This window comes from Chelonia mydas, chromosome 10, assembly GCF_015237465.2.
Source record: "Chelonia mydas isolate rCheMyd1 chromosome 10, rCheMyd1.pri.v2, whole genome shotgun sequence".
NCBI lineage: Eukaryota > Metazoa > Chordata > Testudines > Cheloniidae > Chelonia > Chelonia mydas.
In genome coordinates, this window is record NC_051250.2 from 66,185,982 (window position 1) to 66,206,017 (window position 20,036).

General features: G+C 40.0%; 1 protein-coding gene across 2 annotated transcripts in view; it reads left to right on the top strand.

Annotated features, from left to right (window-relative positions):
* Positions 1-20,036, top strand: part of SH3GL3 (SH3 domain containing GRB2 like 3, endophilin A3) — a 74,104-nt gene that overhangs the window by 46,388 nt on the left and 7,680 nt on the right. For both annotated transcript variants that reach the window (XM_007066832.4, XM_043523520.1), the window contains exons 2-7: positions 10,196-10,264; positions 11,598-11,670; positions 13,527-13,670; positions 16,503-16,636; positions 18,020-18,178; positions 19,894-19,997. In XM_007066832.4, coding sequence (XP_007066894.2) covers positions 10,196-10,264; positions 11,598-11,670; positions 13,527-13,670; positions 16,503-16,636; positions 18,020-18,178; positions 19,894-19,997 — 683 coding nt within the window. The remainder of the gene's footprint in view (positions 1-10,195; positions 10,265-11,597; positions 11,671-13,526; positions 13,671-16,502; positions 16,637-18,019; positions 18,179-19,893; positions 19,998-20,036) is intronic.

Genomic DNA, 20,036 nt, shown 5'->3' on the forward strand with positions numbered 1-20,036 from the left:
ACAAGTGGCATCAATACATACATTACTGGGAAACTTCAGTTAATGTTTGTAAAGTACTTCGAGATCTGCCTTCATAAACTGGAAGCATAGTTATTCATATTCAGCATACCTTCTCTTCTATTAATACTTTCCATTCAGAATGCAGAGCTCAGAATGGAAGTCAGAAGCTGAGCAGGGAATATGAGAAGTAGAATTTACTGATCAGGGCATGGTATTTCTTTTATGATATACCCCGGGCGCTGAGAATTCCATATGAATTGCCAAACCAACTGTACCTTCATGCACGGTGAAGATAAAATATTCTGAAATATGTTAAGAATTCAAGAGAATGGCGTCTGAAAGGGAATATTTTAGAAGAGGAGGAGTTAGCATAATTCCCAAAGGTCTAAATTGCGCAACCTTTACTTACATTGCCTTCAGTGGGACTGTTCTTGTGAGTAAGTGATTGCCAACATAAGAAAGGATTCTATAGTCTAGATCAAAGAGAGCTTTGTAACGCAATGTATATACTGTAAAATGGATGTAGTTCAGGCAGATTAGTAAAGTCTACATCATAATAAGGTAGATTGTTGAAGATGATTCATTTAAAAGACTGCATCTGGATTCATTTGAGGCTTGATCCTGCATCCACTGGACCAGGGATGAAAGGGAATCACAGCCACAGTATAACTTATCTTGATAATGTTCCCATGACCAAAAAAGCAGCTTCTTTAAAAAGTTACATATGTGGAATATACTGGAAAGAATATAGGTATAATACAGGGGCAAAGCTTAAAGCATTGTTGCCAGAGGAAACAGAACTCAGCGTTAATTTATTTCACAGCTATGGGGCATAACACATTGAGTCATAAATAATACTTCAGTAAAAGTCATCATTGACCTTCATAAATGATAGGGCCATGACTGGCACAATGTGGTGTTTTTACAGCTGATTAAACTGTTAATGTTGGACATTTCAAGTTGCCTGTGTAATTATTGATCTTCTTTAGAGCAACCAGAACTCAAGAGCATTGTTTCCCAGTTAGTTCAAACCTTTGGAACTTCAAAAGCACCTACACAGAGTCTCCAAAGATTTTCCAGGCCTTCTGTGCACTTTTGTCCTGTTCTTATTTTAAAAAGCAGAAATCAATAATGTTTCAGGCACATGATGGTTACATCAGTAGAAATAGTTGCAAGGCTGCTAGGGACATTCAAAAGTGGTCAAAAACCCACATCTCATGTATCACATACCAGCTGATGTTACCATAAAAAAATCCTTATCTTTGTCAAAACAGTCTGCAGTTATATCTCCTAATACTTTCTTGACAAATAATACTCATATGCAGAAATCTTTGGTTTTAACTGTGCAAAATGTATCCTTCTTTTAATTATTTTTTAAAAATCATATTGAAAGAATGAAAGGAACTTCTATCGCTAACCTAATGTAACTAACCTAATGCATTTCTATTCCTAACCAAAGTCTCTCACTTTTTGAATTCCCTTCCCCCTCCCCCCCTTTTTTATTTGATGTGGCTTCTAAAGCCCAGGCCACTAGATAAAATAAATGTCAAAGCTATTATTTTAGCACTTGAATCTGCAACCCATAGTCACCAAAGCTTACTGTAGCTTACTCCTGGAGGAATCCTGCACCTCTGCACGTGCACAAAATTCATGCCCCCATCAGAATTCTTTTTCTCCACAGAAAATCCGTTCTGCTGGAGAGGCGCTGCAGTTATGCCTTTCACCCACCAGAGGCTGCTGTGGCACCAGAACAGAGGGCAGCCGCTCCTGGGCGGGAGCAGCCCTCTGTGGATAGGGAGGAAAAGAGGCTGCATTCCTCACAGCACCCTGACCTTGGAGCCAATGAGGAGGCATGGGATATGAGAGGGATAGACAGCATGGGCACAGGGGACTACTGGGAGGTCACAGGTTAGGGTTCAGAAGGGCTAATCGCGGGACAGACTGGGGAGAGGGCTGAATGGTAGTGGGGATGCAGGGCCACATGGAGATGTGGGGAGGGGGTGGCTGATGTATTCTTCAAAAAACATTTCCTGAATCTTTTTTCTTGTCTGTATTGTTACAGATATACTTGCTGACAGGTATTTTGAAATAAATTACCAAAATAATTGAAACTGGCATGATTATATTGTGTTGTTATGACAAATAAAATATGCAGACTTTTAAAATATTGTGCGCAGAATTTTTAATTTTTTGGTGCAGAATTCCCCCAGGAGTAGTCGTTACAAGGAGTCACACTGAAGTGAGTGGGAAGATCTACTGAAAATGTAATAGCAAAATAGGACTCTACTTAGGGAATTGAAATCAGTGGGCTCCTTGTGTGAGTAGGATTGGGACTTTAATAGAGGTCTTATCATGCCATTGGTTTGGAAGCAGTATTCCCCATTGACTTCATTAGGGAGTTTTGCTGAATAACAAATGTCATGGTAATGGCCCGTGATTATATTGTGAGAGTTTACATAGACACGTCTGGTTTGCAAAAAATAATTTGGCCCTGAGCTCCATGTATTTAAAGGCACATGTAGAGACTTTCAGTCCAGCATGGACTGGTCACACAATTTGGGCTTCCTTTCTAAATAAAACCTAACTGCCAGTTCTGACTCTCTGCCAGGACTGTGCTCCTGCAGCTCAACAGCTGTAAGCTGTTCATTGATTGAACTTGGTAGCTACAGACTAGCATTCCAAGGTCTGAAATTTTTCCCCCCTCCTGTACTAGCATATGGGGTTTTTGGTGGACTGAGTCCATCCTTGTTAATGCTGGCAGCTGTAGAATTGACTCTAGTTGGTCTCAGCAGATTGCTTGGCTGGACTGCCTTAGGTTTTGGATCATGCTTAGCTGTGAAAGATTTGCTCCTTGTTATAATGTAGGTTTAATAATAATGATTTATGTAGATCCATATGCAACCCATTACCAGTAAAAATGTTTTAGGCTAACAGTGGTGTAGTAGTAGCTCACACAATATCACTATGCGGGAAACATGCACATGGGGACAGCCTTAGATCCCTGCTCCCAAGGCAAGTGGAGACCAGTCACATTGCAAATGGATTTTTCCACTGTTCCTCATCATAAGGCTCATTACTGTACACCCATCTTCTGGGCCTAAATTTACCTTTGACCTTTTGTGGTCTCACTTGTATTACTGTAGACTGTTCACATTAGAAATACTGAATTAAGAAATGAAGTATTTATAAAGAGTAGGTAGACAGACTGGAGCACAGATAGGAAATAAATCCAAGACTCCCTGCTCTGTTTCCTGTTTGTGTTTGGTGTGTGTGTGTGTGTTTGTGTCCCTCAGATTCAGAGCTACCTGGGCAGAGAAGACATGTTTGGTATCTTGGGACGTGAGGCCCTCAGTATTCTTTAAATAGGATCTTAACTTCACTGGGCTGTGGATCAGGGTTTGCAGGTGGATCCACCAAAAAGCAGCAATAAATACTTTGGGCCACAAACAGATCTTTCTACGTTCTCAAACAGAAATACAGTATTGCTATGGCAGCTGCCTCAGTCTTTGTAGGGTCCCTGTGCATGTATATATGCCTAAAATTTTCATTTCAGTGGTAATAGGATCAGGTCCCTTGTGGGAATCTAAGGGCCCTTGGATGTGTAGGGTATATTTTTAGAGCTTAGTCTTACTGACTCTCCATTTGTGGTGTGTAGAATTGAGTCTTAGTAAATTACAAGAAGAACCATGCATTATATAACCATCCCATTGTATTTAATAATTGTTTGCCTATATCCTCAAGCATCCCAATGAAAATTTACCTCTGAACATATTGTCCACGAAGTCGACATCATTCTTTATACACTTTAGTTTAAAAAAAAACTTTTGATATAAAATGACAACGCTAGTCCCTTAAATATTCACATGTAAGGCATTGTTTGTATCAGAAATATTACACCCCTCATGAAAAAAGAGAGCCATATTTGTTTTCTGCACCTCATTGTTCTGCCGCCACAAAAGTACAGACAGCCATAAATCAGAGATTTCTGAAAAAAAAAACATATATAACACAAAGCTTGACACAGAAAGCAAATATTTGGAGAAACTTGATGGCAGCACAGGATATTTTAAAAAATAGTTTTCCACGTGAAGAGGCTTAAGGCACCTGCATTTCAAAAACAAGTTTCCACTGCTCTGAGGCACATGTTTTAAAGATGTGTGGAGAAACTAGCAAATTTAGAAATAAGAACAAATTTGGTTTGGTGTGTTTGTTAATTTTTGCAATGGTAAGAAGCATAAAACACAACATAGGAACAGGGGAACAGAAAATAGATCTGTACATATGAATGGACCCAGTTCAATTACTTGTTCAATTTTTTTTTTTAAACAAAAGGTTTTACTTCCTTGTGGAGAAATAATGTGGGCTACTCCCATAAATGTTAGTGAGAGTTAGTACTACAGTTGGCCAACTGTTTAGTGGGAGAGGATGACCCAAAGTATTCAATATAGAGGTGATGCCCATTGGGGGCTTGGTCCTGCAAGGAGCTGAGCATGCTGATCTTGATCCATTAAAGCAGTGGTTCCCAAACTTGTTCTGCCACTTGTGCAGGGAAAGTCCCTGGCGGGCCGGGCCGGTTTGTTTACCTGCTGCATCCGCAGGTTCGGCCGATTGTGGCTCCCAGTGGTCACGGTTCACTGCTCCAGGCCAGTGGGAGCTGCTGGAAGCTGCGGCCAGTACGTCCCTCAGCCTGCGCCGCTTCCAGCAGCTCCTATTGGCCTGGAGCAGTGAACCGCAGCCACTGGGAGCCGCAATCGGCCGAACCTGCGGGCGCGGCAGGTAAACAAATCAGCCCGGCCCACCAGGGGCTTTCCCTGCACAAGCGGCGGAACAAGTTTGGGAACCATTGATATAGATTCTTCAGAGTTGGTGATTTAGGTTAATTAAAAGAACACCCTCAAATGCTGGTACATTTTTGGTTTGACTGTTTTGATCTCCACTGTTTATAACTGACTCTCACAGTCTTGAAAATCTTTCTGTATATTTTGCCCATTTTCATTTGCAGATAATTATTCCCCTGTTTTTGTTTTCCTCCATAAAGCAGGGGTGATGTGTGTGTGCGTGCGAGCAGGAGCGCACCCTGGCTTTGAAGTAGTAATAACCAAATACATAGTTTCTGCTTTCAGCACCCCCACTATAAAAATTGTTCCACCACCCCTGCCATAGAGATTGCTATAAAACTTCCTGGTTCTGTTTATTCCTTTACATCAGCTAGTGTAAACTGGGGGCCTAACCCTGTATTCGTTGGGAATTTTAGACGCACAAAGAGTGCATAGCCATAGTTAATGGAGCTCTGAAGTTTGGCTTTGTTTCTTTGTTTGTTTCCGTGCCCTCAGCTGGAACTTCTGCAGCAAAGTACCATGCAACTGGCTTAAATAAATAGGAGCCTTTTATTTAGGTTAATATTTTCAGATATATTAATTTTGGACACTCAGTTTAAGACACCTACAGCCAGATTTTTGTAGAGGTGCTGAGCACCCAAAAATTCCATGGAGCGCTGGAAATCAGGCTTTAGTTGTCTTAAGTTGGGCATCGAAAATTAGTGGATGCTTCTGACAACGATCTCAATAATGCATGGGCCGACTTTCCACCAGACTAGATATTCTTGGGCAGGCAGACCCTTAACCTGTGTAAATTATCACAGCTCCATTGAGGATCTGCCCCTTTGGCTCCTAAGTACATTCTAAGTTACAGCTCTTTAAGGCAAATTGTATTGAAGATTCAATTGGTTGATAGGGGATAGTCTGCTCGGTTACACCATTATAAATCTAGAGTGTCTCCAGTAAATGTTACCCTATTTTTCCAGTATATCAACTAACCTATGTGCAATACAAGAGCTAGGAAGAAGGAAGAGCTAACAGTGGTACATCAGAGCACAGTAGTTAGCACTGAAGGGACAAAGCAGCATTACCGGAAGATGTAAATAAGATTTTTTTTGTTTTGGAAATTTCTAATGCTCATTAACCCCCATTAGCAGAGTTTGAAGAAGGAGCATGTTTTGAAATGATGATTACTTGGTATATCTGATATTATAAATCATTTTTGCAAGACAAGGTTTTCTAAAATTCGTATTACAATATATATGATGGTGGAAATGTAACTGCACTTGCTTGTGCAACATAGATTATAATTCCTTAGATCGCTCTCGTAAAATGTTGAAAGGAAACAAGTATATTTAAAAAGCTAGATGGAAGATAGGTCCTGTTGACTGCAAATAGCTAGTTAGCTATAGGTTTTATTTCAAACTATCGATGATCATTATACTCTGGGCCTGATTCTGATTTCGTTTAGACCACGTGTATCAGAATTCTAATGAAACTGGTAAAATTGCACTTACGTAAAACTGGTACGAGAGCAGAATTGAGCCCTGTGTATCTTTTAGTTCATGGAAGAGAATTTTTCCACACAGCAAAATCCAGAGGATGTTGGAGGTGTTAATTCTTTAGAAGATGGATGTTTACAGTGCTGCATGAAGCTGTACTACAGAAATGTCTTTTATATTTTCAACATTAATTGCGCATATGGAGTTAGCTAAAGCATCACAATGTTTTGTTTCTTTTCAAATCCCAATTGAATATTTTCTCCAAATCTGTCAGTCAGGCACATTCCAGAGAAAGGCTTTTAGCTTGTGTGTCTGCTACATTTTATTTAATGTTTCAATATGAAAAAGAACAGCATGATCTGGAAAGTGATTGGAGCCAAGACGTGTTTATGCATATGGAAGTATAGTGTTTCTCATGCAGAAACTATCCCCTTGTATGCTAGACAGAATACTGGCTCTATTATAAACTGTGACTTGGTAGCTTGCAGTAGTATGTAATTATGAATAAGAACTAATCAGAACAGTAATAGAGATGGTAAAAAGGGTTTTATTGCAGTAGTGTAATTGGGCTCAACTCTGTGCTTTAATGCAGCCACTGATGCCACTCAGGCCCTAGTGTACAAGCATGTACAGTGTATTACCCAAGGAGGCTCTTGCTAGCTTGTGGAATTTGTATACTATAATATTACAGTTTTTCACTCATTATTTTCAGCCTACTGTATAAAAGAAAAAAACAAGTTCTAAGTCGTGAACCCTTTTCTGCTCCCCTCATCTAGGACAGGAGAATTATTGTGGGAAGTGAATAAAGGCTCTATTCATTCTACTCCCTGACCAAGCATGAGTGGCTAGATTTGGTGCAGGGGGTTCCACAGAGGTTTGAGATGAAGGAATTTTCCCCCATTCGCACACTGTGGAGCTCCTCTCTAGTCATCAGTGTAATATATGACAGCCAGATTACAGCCCTATTTAGGTGTGAAACTGCATTAGCTCCACCAGCAGAATGGCCAGTGAATCCATAGCTCTCACTCTGCCACTGAGGATGGATGTGCAGGGAGGCCCTGCAATGGTCTCATACAGTTAGTTAGATGCCCAAATGCTGGCCCCTGCACTGTGCAGTGGAATTGCACTGATTCCACTGCATCTGAGGGAGGGGTCAGGATTTGCCCCATACAAATAATTCTAAATGGTTGCAGTGCACAGGCCCATATAAATTGTAGTAGTGGGTACTTTACTTGACTGGCCGACTTATCAAAACCAATATATATAGCCTTATAATTACACAGGTCCATGGTCAACCATGTTCCTGTTTAAATCCAAACCATTATGTTGCATACATGTAAATGATGCTTGTCAGATAATCATATAACTAAAACTCAGCAGTCATTTCCATGGTGCATCCATTCTCAATAATTCGTTGGGTATCCTGTGACTTTTCATTGTCAAATTAGCAGTGCCACTGTTACAACTGTTAACTTCAGTATGATCAGAGCAGAAACAGCAGAAGAATTTACGTTTCTTAATGTGAGAGTAGTAAAACTGATCTTGCACCAATGTGAAATTAATTGTAATTGTAAAATTTAATAATAACAATAACACATCTATAGTACCTTCCGTCTGAGGGGGTTGAAGGAATTCACAGGCCATGAACTTATCTAGATCTTTAATTCACATTAAAGGAATAAATCTTGCAGCATCTCTGTGAGGTAATGAGGTATCTAACCCCATTTTACAGCTAAGAAAACTAAGGCTGAAATCAGCTGGACAACTTTTCCAGGGTTATACAGGAAGTATGCAGCAGAGCCAGGAATTGCCTGACTGGTTGATGTTTGTACAGCACTTTGAAGCTGTACAGCTGGATTTTTTTTTTTAATCTGGCCAATTCTTTTGTGCCTGGAATGAGTTGTGAGCATGACGTAGGTCATTTAGATGTTTAAGTATGTAATGTGACACTGCCTGCAAATCTAGTATTTATATGTGGATTCAATTTATATAATTTGGACAACTAATTTTGAATGCAAAATTGCTCATTTATTATCTGCAAATAGTAGATGTTGGATAAATATCTCTCCAGCTCCCTCTTGGATGAAGATTGATGCAAAGAAATCACTTAACTCTTCTGCAGCATCTTGTTCTTCCTTAATTGCTCTCTTTACTCCCTGGCAGTCCAGCAGGCCTACTGATTCTCTCATATTCGGTGACTCGTTGTCACTGTAAATTTTCCATCTTTGTATCAGTGGGATCAAACTGCACCAGTACAAAAGAACACTGAAAAGTGTTTTGCTGTGCTTTAGAAATGAAAGCAAAATTGAACCTGAAAAGGTAATATGTAACTAGGTTATTTTATGCGTGTGTAAGATACATCACTTGGAGTTACTACACTGTGTATATCTGATGGCACTGAAGATATAACACATAAGAACGGCCATACGGGGTAAGACCAAAGGTCCATCTAGCCCAGTAACCTGTCTTCCAAAGTGGCCAATGGCTTGTGCTCCAGAGGGAATGAACAGAATAGGTAATCATCAAGTGATCCATCCCCTATTCCCAGCTTCTGGCAAACAGAGGCTAGAGCTACCATCCCTGTCCATCCTGGCTAATAGCCATTGATGGACCTATCCTCCATGAACTTATCTAGATCTTTTTTGAACCCTGTTATAGTTTGGCCTTCACAACATCCTCTGGCAAAGAGTTCACAGATTGACTGTGCACTGTGTGAAGAAATACTTCCTTTTGTTTGTTTTAAACCTGCTGCCTATTAATTTCATTTGATGACCCCTAGTTCTTGTGTTATGAGAAGGAGTAAATAACATTTCCTTATTTATTTCCTCCACACCAGTCATGATTTTATAGACTTCTTATTGTGCTCTGTTTTTAACATTTTATTGTTGCTGTTTTCAAATGATTGCAAAGAGCTCACTTTAAACTGGTAAAAACCTTTGAGCAAATTTCATGTGAAAAAACTTACTGTTTTTTGGAAGATGTATTAAAACACTGTTCAAAGTACAGTGACACTCAGCTATGCCAGTTTACACCAGCAAAGGATCTTGCCCTTTGTGATTTTCCATCCTATTAGTAACATAGTGCTGAGATTTTAAATTACAAGAAGCAATGACTTGTGTGTGATGTCAGATGGGATTTTTTTAAAGCACCTAAGTGAATTAGGAGCACGTCTTTTGACTTTTTTTTTTTTTTTGGTGAAGACCAGAAATAATTCTGATGGGCTGATGTATCCAGCATACAAAAGATGAGGTGACATTTCCGATATCTTAAAATGGTTCTGGAATCTTGCAATTAAAGTTGCTTTTATGAGATGCATAGTTTTGAAGGCAGTGTGCTCCCCCCGTCCCTTTAAATAGCATAAAAGGTAGTGGATTGTACAAATATGTTACACTGCACCATTGTTGATAAATCTGCTATCTGATTGGAGAGTGCATGCATAGCTCCCATTAGTGTTAAAGGGAGTTTTATGAATGCACTTACAGGAATCCAGGTCCAGAATCTAATCTCATTCTAAATTGTAGTAACACCATTGACTTGAAAGAATTACTCTGGATTTGCACCAATTTAAATGTGATCTGGCCGGTAGACTTCTATATCTGAAACCTACAGTGTAGCTTCTTAGAGTACAACTGATTCAAGAATGAGAAATCCTTTCTTGTTCTTCTAGATCACTTTGGTGATTTCCTAAAAATCCCTGATGGGCATTTGCCCTTCCTTATAGATTGTATTTCCCTTGAAGAGAAAGGAATGTTTCTTTTCTCCTGTACTTACTACACACGCTTGACTAATGTTTTCCAATCTCTAATAACTTTCTTCTGTCTCTCAGGTATATGTGTTCTTTCATAAAGTAACAATACTTCATTTTGTTTTCTGCAGTTGTTCAGTGAAAAAATTAGTGGAGCAGAAGGAACAAAACTAGATGAAGAATTTCAAGAGATGGAAAGGGTAAGGAAGCCAACATAAGCTTTTCAAGGTTACACCATTGATGAAATAATTTTTTTCATTCATTCGTTAGCATAAACAAAATATGTAATCCAAAAAATAAGTATGTAAAAAAATCCATAGATATTATATGATCCAATCCTGTCCTCCTTGAAGTCCATAAGGGGCAAATTCTTCTTACAGTAACACAAGAATATTGAACTCAATGAAATCACACTCTTGTAACTGAGAGAAGAATTTGACCCTGAAAGTTTTGTCTATGACTTTATCAGGAACGACATTGGGCTCTAAGAATTTAATTTGTTAGCATGAACAGTAAAGTATTTGTGTTGCAGATATAATCTTGGTAGAAGTGTAAAAAATTGCAAGAATTTAAAAACGTGTAAGAATTGTCCACTGTGTAAGCACTGCAGCATGGCAGTTGGAACAATGTCACTCTCAGCTTTTTTTGTTCCTGCTCTCTGGCTCTCCGTCCTTCGCTCTGGCTCTTTGTCAGATACATTTGTTACATATATTACAGACTCCTCTCAATGGGCATAGTTTAACTTCTATATTTGGGGAGCAGCTCGAGTCAGGCCAATGGAGCGGGGTGTGTGTGTGTGTGTGGGTGGGTGGTGGTGGTGGTGGGGGGGGGAGCAAATGCTGCACCTGCCTGAAGCTTGAAATTTTGGGGGGGAAAACAGCCCTCAACCCTCCTCCCCCATAACTCTCTCTGATATTTTGTTATTGGTGGATTAAGAAAAATGTCCTGCATAAATAGTTTCTTTTTTCAGCACGCTTATTTTGTATCTATAAACATGTTTCAGCTTCAGTTTTCTTTGGTTCCAAAATAATCATCTGTTTGATAAGAAGAAAACACTATGTGAGCTGTAGACTGGAAAAGAGAAGAGATATTAGTATATTTTAGATAGTAGTGACTGGAGATGCAATATGGGCTCATGCACTGAAATACACAGGACATAGGACTGGGAGGTAGGAATTGCTGAATCTGCTTCCCAGGTAGATGGTTGATATAGTAGTGATGAGGGCTGGGGAGGAAATTGTGATTCCAAAATGTGGGAAGTGTTATTCATGAAGAATAACTCTGAGCCTTGAAGGGTTAATGATCTTTCTACACTTCGATGCTGGCAACTGGGCTTACTCAACAAAACACTCAACTTCATTTCTTTTCAGCATCAATAATGAAAGCTTTGGCACCACAAAAATTAAAATGATGATGTTTTGGACTGATTTTAATTAAAATGTCTTGGTTTGCCAGAATAATACATTGTATCTAGTGGGAGGATACTCAATAAGGGATTGTGGTATTTAATGTCCTGTTACATTTCTCTTCCAGAAAATTGATGTCACCAGCAAAGCTGTAGCAGAGCTTCTGTCAAAATCCACAGAGTATCTTCAGCCAAATCCAGGTAAACTGAAATCCTACAGTTCCTCTATCCTACTTAGCCTATGAGTTGAACTTGAACAAGGGATATACTGAACCCCTGTGGGTTGCTAATATTTTTAGGGAATATGAAACATATCAGTGAAACATAAGGATGTCTCTCTCTCCCTTTTTGAATGACTTCATCTCCTTTTCTAAGCACTCCTAAGTCTCCATAACAGACATTGGGAAGTTCATTTACAGGATTTTTCAAATTTCAGTTTGAGAACAAAGAAAGGAGGGACATTGATGCTGGTCATTGGTTTGATTTAATGTGATCAAGACACAGGGCATTAAGAGACTGATCCACTGTCCAGTCAGTTCAATGGAAAGACCTCCATTGTCTTCACTAGAACACTAGAACAGAGGCTGATCCCAGATTTCTTATGCAATGACTTCAGTGAGATATCTACCCAGCGTGGGTGCATTATGAAACCCATGGCCAGAGGGAGATTTCAATGGATTTCCCTGAGTAAGGAGTGTAGAATTAGGCCTGTCCTTAATGATTGTCTGGGAGGCTCCAGATGAAGCCAGAGACAGGTAGCGTCATAGACTTTAAGGTCAGAAGGGACCATTATGATCGTCTAGTCTGACCTCCTGTACAACGCAGGCCACAGAATCTAACACACCCACTCCTGTAATAAATCCCTAACCTATGTCTGAGCTACTGAAGTTCTCAAATCATGGTTTAAAGACTTCAAGGTGCAGAGAATCCTCCAGCAAGTGACCCGTGCCCCATGCTGCAGAGGAAGGTGAAAACCCCCCAGGGCCTCTGCCAATCTGCCCTGGAGGAAAATTCCTTCCCGACCCCAAATATGGCGATCAGCTAAACCCTGAGCATGTGGGCAAGACTCACCAGCCAGACGCCCAGGAAAGAATTCTCTGTAGTAACTCAGATCCCACCCCATCGAACATCCTATCACAGGCCATTGGGCATATTTACCACTAATAGTCAAAGATCAATCAATTGCCAAAAATTAGGATATATCATCATACCATCCCCTCCATAAACTTATCAAGCTTAGTCTTGAAGCCAGATTTGTCTTTTGCCCCCACTGCTCCCCTTGGAAGGCTGTTCCAGAACTTAACTCCTCTGATGGTTAGAAACCTTTGTCTAATTTCAAGTCTAAACTTCCTGATGGCCAGTTTATATCCATTTGTTCTTGTGTCCACATTGGTACTGAGCTTAAATAATTCCCATGAATGTCCAGCACAAGTCCATTATTGTATTATGAGGCTATTGTGTGACGAAAATTAAGAGTGGAGTGAGAAAAACTCTAAAAATAATTGTCTGCTTTTGACGCTGCATGCATAGAACATCAATGAAATCAGCATTATTCAGCATTAGAGCTGTTCTAAAAAATTAATTCCCGGTGTCTTGGCCAGTGGAGCCAAGCAGATACTCCAAGGGAAAGTAGGTCTGCAAATGTTAACTCAAATAAGATCATGAAGTTGACTTTGGTGGCATTCATGTCCCTTTTGTGTTTGCTTTCTGTAAAAATTCTAGTAAAGGAGTTTACTAGTCAGAAATTTCCTGGGAATAGTGAATATTAGTATATATCGACTGAAGGTGATTATTGAACTCTTCAGTGCAAGTATTGACACCATAAACCTATAAGAGCTAAGCTTATCCAATCAGGGAACGGAACAGTTTCATATGACCGATATGAAAACATCTCTCACATTTTGATTATCAAATTCCTGCAACAAAATGTTCATTAATCTACAGACCAACAGTCACTCACTGAAATTATTTGTCAAATAATTTAAAGTAACATACCAATTACAGAAAATCATGCTATAAATGGATGCTTTTTTCATATGATTTATAATACTTCTAAGCATACAGAGCCAAGCTGGGAATGCTGAACACTATGTCGAAGATCAGAGGACAAGTTAAAACCACAGGATATCCCCAGACAGAAGGGCTATTAGGGGATTGTATGCTACGGTATGGCAGAGAACTTGGGGAGGATTCTACATTTGGTGAGTTTGTATAGCTCTCCTGTGCATGTCTCAGCATATGTTGTACGTGGAGTAACACTACTTATATATATATATATATATATATATAGTGATTAGATATTGATAGATACAGTAAATATATGACGCCTTTAAGCATTTTTTTGTTCCATTATATTATAGGTGGTGCCAGTATTATGGCCTATCTCAAGGTTGCCTGATAATTCCCATTATAAGACTCTGTGTTCAGTTGCTTGTAACTTTGTCAAACTTCAACTGTTTGGGCTGAAATTTTTCAGACTGTCTGCCTCCAGCTGATTTCGGTAAATTTCAGACAAAACAGTTCAGTCATTTCTGAGAATGAAGCTGGGGGAAAATATGTTCTGCCCATGTTAAAAAATCATAGCAACCTTTTCTGTGAAATGCTGTAGGGCCCCCATGCTTTGGAGCAGGGACCTAGAATTTGGTAGGGTGGTGGCCTTTGTTTCAGGGTTGTGATTCTCGCCGTTCCCAGGAAAATCCAACTGACGTTTGGCCAAGTTATCAGGCTTTGAAAAATTGCAGTGTGCACATGCTCAGTAGAGAACTGTTGAGCATGCTAAAGCCTCTGGCAGCACCTAGGGCTGACAAGTCGGCACATGTACCATCCCCACAGAGCAACTGAGCATGCTCCATCCCCTCACAGCTTCTCCATGTGGACAGACTGCACATGTAGTACAGAGTGACTGAGCATATTCCAATCTAAGGCTACGGGGGCTCAGAAAGACTTTCCTTGTAATAAGAACAGGAGGACTTGCGGCACCTTAGAGACTAACAAATTTATTTGAGCATAAGCTTTCGTGAGCTACAGCTCACTTCATCCGATGTAGCTCACGAAAGCTTATGCTCAAATAAATTTGTTAGTCTCTAAGGTGTCACAAGTACTCCTGTTCTTTTTGCGAATACAGACTAACACGGCTGCTACTCTGAAACCTTTCCTTGTAATGGCTGCTCCAGGCTGGGGTGGGGTTGGGCACTGGAACTGAGAGCAGGTAGCAAGTCTCTGCTGTGCTCTGTGACCACTTCCCTGCTGATGCCCAAGCCGTGTGGAGGGGGAAGCTGGTATTACATTATGTAAGTTTGTATCTGTAGTACTGCATAAGAAGGCCTTGCTGAAAGAGCAACAGCAAGATAGGCACTGGAGGCCTAGGACTCAAGATAAGGCTTAGCTTTCCAGGCTGTGAGACGTGTTGTGGAGGACGCCGTTATATTCTTGGGGTTTGTTTATTCTCTTAGGAATGAGTGAGTGGTGCAATCCCAGTCACGAGCTGTGAATATTTGTGCATTTGCAGGTGCCATGGGGATGCAAATTGGAACCAAGGCCAGGGGAAAAGAAATATCAAACAAAATGTTTTGCATGAGCACACTTGAGCATGTTCTGCTTAACAAATAATCAGCTACACTACTAACATGCTTAGTTTTTTTTGTTCCATTCTTCCAAAAAAATTTTTAACAATAGCAGCTTTGGCCAAAACCTGGGATAAATGAAAAGTAATTGTAATGAATCTGAGATACTGTAAAATTACATTTTTGAGCTAAAAGATATTCATATTTTGGGGCACTTTGAACACAAATTAGCATTTTGGTTTCCAACTTGTAAAATGTAAAAGATCACTTACTGTCTTCATGTTGTTCTGTTTGCACATCTGTTGCCCTGAGAACAAGAGTTCTCAGACTTGTAGGTACACTTACTGCGACCTCATGCAGTATCTTTGGGGGAACATACTGCATTAAGATGATGAATGGTTTACGTATCCCTGTGGGCTAAGGATTCTATGCAATTCTGGGGGGAGGGTGGCACTTAGCTTCTGCAGGAACTAAAAACAGTGGGAGGTGATTTGAGTGACTCACCTTAGTTGTAAACACATCCAGAGAGGCACCACTTGCTGGGGATGTTTGCATATACTGGGTTTTCCAGGGACCAACAAACAGAAAAGGCTTTTGGCATAAAAAGACTACAACTGACTTGGGGCCTTCTTTCTGATCCAACAAATAAGACAGCACCTTCTCTGTGCAGGGAGGCTCCAACCCTTGTGGGAGGGTTGGAAAGGGGCCCATAAGAGTGCTGGGTGACCTCTGGTAAGTTTTTAGCATGTGTTAAAGGAACTTTTCTTGTTTTTAATGTTTTCTGTATAATGCTTTTACCTTAAGAATAAAGATGCTTGCTTAGAAAGAGCTGTGTGGTAACTTGTAACACCTAGCAATATACTTCTCATAGCCCTCAGAGAGAAAGCAAAGTGCGGGCACTGGCCTTCAGGCAGACTGGCTTGCTGGGGGTATCACAGTGTACAACAGGGAGCTGTGCAGCTTCCAATCCCCCAAAGAGGAGGGAGAGGGAAACGGTCTCCACCCAAGAGAGGTGACAGGTGGGAACTTGAAACCCTAAGTGGGACCCTTGAGGGACCATGGAGGGGGAATACCAAGTGCAGTTGCCCTAAAACTGTGACAGTAGTCATGTTAAAGTGACATACTGTATCTTTTGGCCTTGTGATATTTCTGCGGTCCTACCATCTGGAGAAGCAGCTACAGAAGAAACTGTGTATCCCATATTGAATAATCCAAGAATGGAGACAATAATGCAAACCAAAAATAGTTTTCTTGGAGGGATAGTGAAGAAGGATGGAAAACATTAGGACAAAATTCTTTCTAGTTCTGGAAACTCTAGGAGAAGAGGGCAAGAGTGTAGTCTTATATTCTGCATTCTACATCTTAAAGGGCCTGCAGCCAACATTTTTAAGAGTTATCTACCAAAAAATGTCTTCTGTTTTTACATTAAGTGCTATCTACTGTGTATAAATATCATGTTCTTCCCTGTAGGCAATGCACTGCTGGATGTTGGTGAAAGCATGAAGCAGATGGCAGAGGTGAAGGACTCTCTCGATATTAACGTCAAGCAAAACTTCATTGATCCTCTACAGTTATTACAGGACAAAGACTTAAAAGAGATTGTGGTGAGTTTCTGAGGTTAAAAATGGTCCTATGACATTGAAAATATATGAATAAACAAGGTCATTAGAAACCAAATCCACAAGAACTTTTTATGCAGTATATTACGGCATCAAATTTTAAGCAGAACTCTCCTGTGAAATCAGTGATGAAATCTACTTAAAAACTAGTATCAGGATATATAGCTCATGGGCACCTATTTTATTCTATTTACAATATAATAAAGTTGAATACAGTAAAGGACAGTAAAGAAAATGAATATTAATATTTTCTGTTGCTTATTTTAATATAACATTTCATTAATTGTTATTAGCATGGTGGGTGCCAATTATTTCAGTTTAGTTCTGGTTGATTTTGAGTTGCCTGGTTTATTCTGTTATTGAGTTGCCTGCCTCTGGCTCTCTCATGCTGGAGTTAGCTCTAAAAAGCAGTCAAATAAGACTACTAATATAGACAACAACAGTGAGGCATATATGAGACCAAAGAGCAGCACGACAAATAACATGAACCATTGTGGCAAAAAAATAGGAAACTGGGGAATGAATTTTTAGCCTTCAGAAGAACGTTTTTCATTGCTTTAGCTTATGATAGAACAACTGTACAGAACGCCAGGCACAGTATAAATCTGCGCCTCTGGATTCCTATAGACTTGAGTAATAAGAAAGTTAAAACCCTGATGAAACACAGAAATTGAAGTCATATTTACTTAGACAGAAATGGATTTAGAAACCTGTGCCCAAATTAAAGAGCAGAGAGACAGTAATCTCTCAATGACTGCAGATTTCTCGTGTGCTGGATGACTCTATTCTCAGTTATTGTTGTTCTGAATTGACTAAAAGAGAAAAAAAACATGTAACATGCCTTAAGCACCTTGTGCAGTTGCTTTCACTCAAATTTGAGAGTTTGTCAAGTGCAGGATTTTTGGGGGTAAGAAAGCTTTGTGCAATTTGCTCATCTAGGAATGTAAGATTAATAACTGACAAAGAATTCAGGAATGAAGGGGTTAGTTGGAGTTCCGCTCCTGTAGTGGGAGGAGAAAATAGCCCCTTAAATTTTAGCTGTCACTACAAATAATACAACCACTAGAACTGAATTACCTCCAGACTGTAAACGAAAAGCACATTTAGTCTGGATCCTGCTTCTAATTTAGACAATCTGCAGCTTTTGCATGTTTAGCAAAGTTCATGAGGTGGATGTCTTGTATAGCAAATTTAGGTAGCCAATTCTCAAAATGTTCATAAGTGGTACTTCTTGATTTCTGTACAATTTTAAATTTCATATATGAATAAGTCTAATTGTATTCATAACGAAAACCTACTTACAATCACAACATGCTTGTTTGGGTTTGTCTCCATTTGATCTAATGGGAAACTTTTTCTCTAATTTAGCATCACCTGAAGAAGCTAGAAGGCCGTCGTTTGGATTATGACTATAAAAAGAAGCGTTTAGGGAAGATTCCAGATGAAGAAGTTAAACAGGCAGTGGAAAAATTTGAAGAGTCAAAGGAGCTGGCAGAAAGAAGCATGTTCAACTTTTTAGAAAATGATGTAAGTCTGTCGTGCTGCTGCAAGTCCTGAGGCGCACATGGAAGGGAGAGTTTGTACGTGTGATAGGATAAATCATCTCCTCTCCTTCCTAGATGTGCAAGGACTAAAAGGCAGAGAAGCAGCTATGGTTCTGTGGCTCAGAAAGGGATGCGCTGCAGAGCCACGTAAGGGGACTCCACAACCCTGCACTGTGGAGCAGCACACTCTGGGGCTGTGAATGTGGAAAGTTGTCGGAGGGAGGAAGCTGGCAGGGTCATGGCCCCCGTGCTCAGAACTAGGCAAAGCCAATGTGCAGGGTACATTCACTGCTACAGACAGCTGGCAGTAACAGCAGTCATTGAGTAGCTGAGCTCATAGTGAGTATCTTGCTGCTGATTTGGAGGGGAGGATTCTGTCCCCACCAGCCCATGCAGGTCCCCTGCACAAAATTTGTTCATCTGGGCCTTACTCAGGGTCACAGTTTGCTTAGCATGCAGGTACATCATCAAATTATGTCTAAATTAATGCAGCAGCTGTGGCTGTTTAGGTTAGTGTTTGAACCGTAATGGGAGGGACTGGCAGGCATGTCTATATATGTATTGAAATGCATATGTGAAGTCTTGTAAAATGAAAAAAATTTGTGCCAGATCCTCAGCTGGTGTTGGTCTCTTGACTTCAGTGGAGCCACATCAGTTTACACCAGCTGAGGATCTGGCCCCATGTATTTAAATTATGTACATTGTGTGGCAATGTTTTGCTTCATTAGGGTTCTAGCAGAGTTTACTGAAAACACTTTGAGTAGGAAAAAGCAGATAAAATATTCAACACAAACCAATAGTTTAATCTTAACAAATCTACCCAGACACCTTCTCCTAATCAGACCCAGGCCTGAAAGCGTGATATGTTGCATTTCACTTTGTTGGGGCTCATCGTCTAAATGTCATGTATAAAAAAAAAAAAAGAGAGAGAGAGAGAGAGAGAAGAAATAAAGACTACTTTATCAGAGTGCTATTCTTGGATTGGCCAGTTTGTGCTGTGGGGCGGAGAGTACTTTTACCATTTTTAAAAATCTTTTTGCGAATGCATGAGAGAACGGTGTTTCCCTCCTCCCTTCCCCATGTCAATATACAGATTCTGGAACAATTAGCTGCAATTTTTAAATCTGAGCCAATAAATCACATTTTATTTATCAGTTTATAAATGCTGCCACCTAGTGAGATAAGTCTGGACCTTTTTAGGACTGCAGTTTGTGGGCTAAAGCAATTAGAAAACAACATTAATGGGTTGTGTAATAAGATATGGTATAACCTCACTTAGCCAGACCTCATTGATCTGAAAACCACTGCTAACTGAAATGGGATCTTGTCCTTGTCTGTTTCAGAATATTTCCCAGTTAAGTTAGGGGACAATATACTTGTATTTGATCAAGTTACTTCATTTGAATAAGCCCCATTATGGACACGAGAACATGCCCTGTATTATGGTCCTGATCCTGCAGTGAGCCCCACTGAGGGTCAGCATAGTCACAGGGCTCTGCCCACATAGAGCTCATTGCAGGCTATGTCAAATCCTTACTATATAGAAATATGCCCTGTAAGATCCCAAGATCTTATGAGATACCTGGTCTATTTTGCGTGTTTTTAACTGGGTTTATTATTGTCTGTTTATAATCCTCATAGTTGATTCCATAGCTGGCACACAGACTCCTTAAAGTCATTTTCTACTTTATACTTTAGGTAGAGCAAGTTAGCCAGTTGGCAGTATTTATAGAAGCAGCATTAGACTACCATAAACAGTCCACAGAAATTCTGGAGGAACTGCAGAGCACACTGCAAAACCGGTAAGAATAAACCTGATCAGAGAATTCTCAACATCTTTT